The sequence below is a fragment of the Asparagus officinalis genome, chromosome 6 (genome assembly GCF_001876935.1).
Source record: "Asparagus officinalis chromosome 6, Aspof.V1, whole genome shotgun sequence".
Taxonomy (NCBI): Eukaryota; Viridiplantae; Streptophyta; class Magnoliopsida; order Asparagales; family Asparagaceae; genus Asparagus; species Asparagus officinalis.
In genome coordinates, this window is record NC_033799.1 from 5,129,147 (window position 1) to 5,134,845 (window position 5,699).

At 36.6% G+C, this 5,699-nt stretch overlaps 1 protein-coding gene across 3 annotated transcripts; it reads right to left on the minus strand.

Annotated features, from left to right (window-relative positions):
* LOC109845432 lies at positions 783–5,378 on the minus strand. 3 transcript variants are annotated; one of them, XM_020414681.1, is made up of 11 exons: positions 5,050–5,372; positions 4,854–4,962; positions 4,554–4,613; positions 3,379–3,495; positions 3,094–3,252; positions 2,588–3,018; positions 2,095–2,194; positions 1,904–1,963; positions 1,719–1,811; positions 1,514–1,633; positions 783–1,317 (listed from the first exon to the last, which is right to left on the minus strand). In XM_020414681.1, the coding sequence occupies exons 1-11, from the start codon at positions 5,124–5,126 to the stop codon at positions 976–978; spliced, it is 1,668 nt and encodes a 555-aa protein (XP_020270270.1). In that variant the 5' UTR covers positions 5,127–5,372; the 3' UTR covers positions 783–975. The 3 variants fall into 3 exon arrangements, with proteins under 3 accessions (XP_020270270.1, XP_020270271.1, XP_020270272.1); XM_020414682.1 differs by having other exon boundaries at positions 4,854–4,953; positions 5,050–5,371; XM_020414683.1 differs by having other exon boundaries at positions 1,231–1,317; positions 1,464–1,633; positions 5,050–5,378.

Sequence of the window (5,699 nt, forward strand, 5' to 3'; positions counted from 1 at the left end):
ACTTGCAAATATACCCTCTACAGTTCTATTCTCGTAAACGAACCCCTGAGCGAATTCTTTTTACTCTTAAAATCACTAAAAACGTCTGAGGAGGGCCTAGATCCCGTATAGTTCTACTCGTGAGGATAGACCGCTAATTTTTTTTTAAGAGTCGTCTGAGGAGGGCCTAGATCCCGTATAGTTCTACTCGTGAGGATAGACCGCTAATTTTTTTTTAAGAGTCGGAAAAAATTCACTGAGAAGGAGCGTTAGCACTTGGGCCAATACTAAAGGGGTCTATTCATTACGAACAAACCTACAGGGATCTATTTGCAATTGTAGTATTCGCACTTCTGCTACTCGGAATCGTGTACGGGCATGTGAACTAACGACAGGAGATAGTAAATGTCGTGCCGCACGTGAACGGGCTTATTCAAAGACGCACAATGCTTTAATCCATGTAATTTGTATTTTCACCACTACAAAAACAAAAAAAAAAATAGTAAAGAGACCACTACTTTTAATCTCAATCGTTGATTACTTAATAGACGGTTATGATACAATCTAAATCTAACACTTATCATACCCACGTGTATTGCACTCATTCTTAAAAGAAAAAATCACAATCACCAACTAGATAATCAATTGTTGTGATTATGTAATGGTCCATCCACTACTTTTTAGATAATGGAGAGGATCCGAATCCTTAATCGATGACCGCAGAAAACAAGTTGAATTCAGCCGGTGTTCCCAAAACTGTGGAACCAAATCGCAAGAGGAGATTGGAGACCGATACGATAAAATACGAAATATAACCAGGAAACATTCACAACCGAATCAGAATACAATTCGACGAGCAAACTTGTATTCCTTTTTGACCCATCAGCCAATAATTCTTTTCCTCATTTATTATTTCCCCCCCTGTAGTATAATAAGAGCTTCAATCATGTACAAATATTCTCCCATTTACAGTTTACTTACATCTTCCACAATATTTCATACACACATTTCTATGTTTTGGGTGCTTCTTTCTTCATCAGGTAGGAAAAGGTACCTGAACCTGGAATCGAAAGGAATGATGTTGAAACTTCGAGCGCCGAGAAGCCTCTGCTTCTTCTGCGATGTCGAATCCCTAACAATTGTGACTTGATCAGGATAGAGATATCGACATATCCAATCAACCAAGAGGGAATCCTCTATGACGCCTCTAGCAAAACTGTGAAGTAGTTTCGGAACCAATAGCTTCCCTTTTTCACTTATACCGATGGATGCTTGGACGTAGTCTCTCATAGATTTCTCCAACTCATACCGGATGTTTTCTGCAGTGAAGATTCTTACCTACATTGTGATTAACCGAGGATAATTATTGATTCGGCAAAGGTGACAACTGTTTTGACTGATTAGTTCAGTATTGTTTCAAACTGCTGCCATTGCTTACGCGAGTGAACTCCAGAATTGGAAAGAGTAGAAAGAGCATGACTTACAAAAACAATTGGGAATAGTTTTAATTGTTCATGTGCTCGCTGTTACTTACTGCTGGAGAGGAAAACATCCCGGAGCTGAGGGCAAACACTAAAAGTGGCTCTGGGGCATCAATTGAATATAATCTGTGCTCCTCTGATATTTTAAAGGTATGAATAGCCAAAGCCAAAGCCTAAAGAGGTAATTTTACGGTTTATCTTATGAGCATCGAATATCGAAACATTAGAACCCGGAAACATGAAGGAAAATATACATACTATTTGTGGACGATGGGGTGGAGGTTTCATCTTTAGAATGACAAATTCAATGTCGGCTGGACTGAATGATTGGCCTCTTATAGTATAAGATACCTGCGTCAGTCACATAATGTCACTAAATTTCAGTTCTTACTTGAATTCTGATCTACCCTAGGAAATAGAGAAGAGAAGTCATCAATATGAACCTTTTGCATTAGAGCAAAGAACTTGATGTCATTTCTTGGAACTCCATATGCTAGGTAGGCCTGATAGATTTTGAAACAACATGAGTTTAGAAGCAATTAAGGTATAAAGATCTAAACAAATCTCAATTCCTACAGAATTTTTTTTTTGAAGTTATATCTCATGGTAAAAAATGAATCCGTGTTATACTTACATGCATTATCAATGAATTATACAAATTGATCCAAAATGCCAGCTTCTGGTCATTGTTCATAGTGGATGGATCCACTTTTGCCAGTTCCCCCAAAAGAAATCTGCAGGAAAATAAGAAGAAAATGAGGATATAGTAAAGTAAAGAAAAAATAATGAAGTACATAGCGTCTCGTTGTCGGAGATAACATTGATGTTGCAGTAAATGGAGATAAGACAGCGTGGACTATCATCATCATATCCTTAATTCCATATCAATTGGTTACTATTGAAGCATGTCATATGTTTTGAAAGCTCCCAAAAAAACTCCCAAAAATAACCACAACGAATTAACAAGAGAATCACAGTAAGTAAGAATCTAATACAAAATGTATAAGTCACAAAGCTAAGTACATAGACCATACAATATCATGGGTCAATTTATTTAGTCAATGTGGGACTAAATGCAGAGACCATACAATCTTAACTACAACATTGCTCATTGAAAAATAACCAACCTGAATTTTTTCAGAGTGTCCGCAGCATACTCAATTTGTTCCTTCCCAACAGAAATGCAAGAAACTTCATCTGCTAAACTATAACTTCCAATATTATTCCAGTTCACCTTGCCATTGACTCTATAAGGATCAAAAGAACGTGTGGGAGTTGCAAATGAAGATTGGGAGAGGTGTCCAACTGGAGAAGACGAAGAAAGCTTCGAAGAAGACACCTTCAAAGAGCCAGTTGATTTTGATAGAGATAGAAATATATTTCTCATGCATAGGACCATTTCTTCAGAAAGCCTATTTGGATGATTCCAAAGATCCTTCAGTGTCAAATTCTTCGTCGGAATCTTTGTTTCATATTGTTTAAGAGAGCGAAATTCCAGTTTTAGTGAGGGAGGTAGTTGAAGTATACCAAAGTTTGAAGCTCTCAAGGAAGATATACGCTGAATAAACATCCAAAGGCTCATTCATCAGCTAGAGAACAGGGGGAAAAAGTACACGATAGAAACAAAAAGTACCTCTTCCCACATTAAGCCAGAGCTCGAAGGAGGTGGTTCGATTGATAATGAAGGTAGACATTTTAGATGCCTAAACTGAAATTGCAAGGCAGCCAACTCTTCTTCAAGCTTAGAAACTGCAATCTCCAGTTCAGCTATGTTAGCAACGAGCTCCTGAGCCTAAAATAATTTTCCGAACCAAAAATTTCAGAAATATTACTGTTGAAACAATTCTAATAAAAGAATAAAGTACGTATCAGAATGTAACAACCAGAGGATACATCAAAAAGAAATTTTAAAGATTACCTCTTCTGGAATATTTGAAGGGTAAGTCGGTAGAGCTTCTCGGCTATGTAACACAGCATTAGCCAAAGCCATGTGCAATTCAATTTCCTTCTGAAGTTTCTTTTGCAATATCAAAACCTATAATGATTGAATTAGAATTTCGTGGCAGTCGAACTAAACATAATTTAGTACGTCTAAGAATGATATGGACTATATCCACACAGAATGTGCTGATAAAAAAGTGCACAAGCGATATGGGGCTATATCCACACATTAATGGAATGTGCTGATAATCTCTTCCTCTATTGCCAGTGAGAGGATATCCATGCACATGGAACCAGACCTTGATTAGATTTATCGAACTTCATAGTGGACTTTGATTGGACTTTTATCTTCTTTGAACCAATATCTAGTTAATGATACCATTTCAGGTGGAATACTGCACTTTGAACCAAAAGTTAACGTTGTTACTTATGAGATGTTGATTCTATGTTCCTGACTTTCCATTAAGTCCACTCTCTTGTCTTCATCTATTAGCATCTAAGATAGCTTTTAGATACACAACAAACCACTTTTTGATGCAAAAGCTTGCGCTATCACATCGTAGTACTAATTTATAAATTTTGATTGATAATTCAAGTGTAAATAGGATCTTATAAGTTCACTCAAAATTGTATCAAAAAGAAGGAGAAGTTGAAATTGCAGGAAGAATCCAGTCACTCGATGACCCACATCGACATATCGTAATAGACAGGGTAGAAGCATGACTAAAGTGCATGTGTGATCCTTGGAATAATCTTCCTTAGTGAATTAAAAATTTCTCTTGAAGAATTAAAAAGTAATGCAAAACTCTCCCTATACTTTCATAATCCGAGCAACGTACGCACCAATATAACTAGCTAGCATATACTTACTAAAAACTAGAATGTTTACACGAGTTCCATCTTCTTAATTCAAGATCAACTTTCGTCTGTAAATTATCAACATCACGTAACCGACATTTTCAGTAAGCAACCAGAGGGGAAGCCATTAAGACATGAAAGCAAAATACAACCAACTAGGTTTGATAATGGGGCCACAGGGTTCCTAATGCTGTCAGCATCTTCTGAATTAAAATCTCATGATCTTCACTCAGAGAACTAAATGCAACAAACTTAGTTAAAATGAGAACAATCAATCAAAGAGAGTGCACTTACTTCTTTCTCTAGCTTGAATCTGTAAGACCCCGACTTCTCACTCTTCTTGCTCTTAACATCCTGATAATCACACACGACAATCATAAATTAGATAAAACAAAGTTGGGAAAAAAATTTCATATTTGCTTAAATTTTGCAATCAAGACATGGGCTTTTCTACAAATTTCCAAGAGCTGGAAAATATTGGCAAGAATGAGATCAGGTAAGCAGAAAAGAGCCAGAACACAATAGTATGAATTAAAACAGAAATAAAGTAGAAACTCAAAAGAAATAAAGAAATTGAAACCAGAGTCTACACACCTCAAACACAGAAGAACTGAGAGATTTATCTCCAGAATTTGAAGAAGAGGAAGGATCTTTCCTCCCACCTCTGTGCATTGCCTTCTGAAGAGAGCCCCCCCTATTGATTCTCAAACACAAGAAGTTTGATAAAATAAATTTTAAAATTTTATTTAAAAATAATAATAATAACAGAGAGAGCTCCAAGATCTCTTACAAATTCACTGGCAGTATCACTCCGTGAGATGCAGAATAAACCTCTGCCCCAAGTGCTTCTGCCTTCAAGCACAGCATCTCTCTCTGTATATAAATATCTCTAGCTGTATCTTTCTCTGTCCGTGTACATACTAAATTGCATTGCTCCCATCCCAACAAATACCAAGAGAGAGAATTTTGAGAAACCCAGAAGAGGATTACAGTGGAGAAGTCTGTACTTGATTTTTTTTTTTTTTCTCCCCCTACTTGTTTCTTTGGGTTTTAGTATGTTCTTGATCTTGGGTTGATGAGGTAATGAAGTACAAAGTCCAAACGAGAAGAAGACAGGGGGATGATTATAATTAAATTGGTTGGGTCCTTATTGTAGTTAAATTAATATTACCAAATAAATAAAAAACAATAAAGAAAGAGACTGACAGGTAACTACACTCACAAGATTACAGAGTACAGACCTCTCTGACTCTCTGTAAGATTTGGGATTTCTGCAGATGGAGCAGCGGAGAGAGCCTTCATTCCTGGCTTTGCTAAAGCAAATGTATATTGTATTAATTAACTGGTATAATAGATTAGTTGATAATTAACCATCTTAAGGTTGATTAAGTTATTTAGTAGTTGTGACTTGTGAGGAGAGGACCACATGGCACCTTCCCT

Coding starts and splice junctions, on each gene's coding strand:
- LOC109845432 (XM_020414681.1), bottom strand. CDS start 5,126: ATGCTGTGCTTGAAGGCAGAAGCACTTGGGGCAGAGGTTTATTCTGCA. Junction 1,812..1,903: donor TCTTTGCTCTAATGCAAAAG/GTTCATATTGAT, acceptor TGACTGACGCAG/GTATCTTATACTATAAGAGG. Junction 1,634..1,718: donor CACCCCATCGTCCACAAATA/GTATGTATATTT, acceptor TTACCTCTTTAG/GCTTTGGCTTTGGCTATTCA.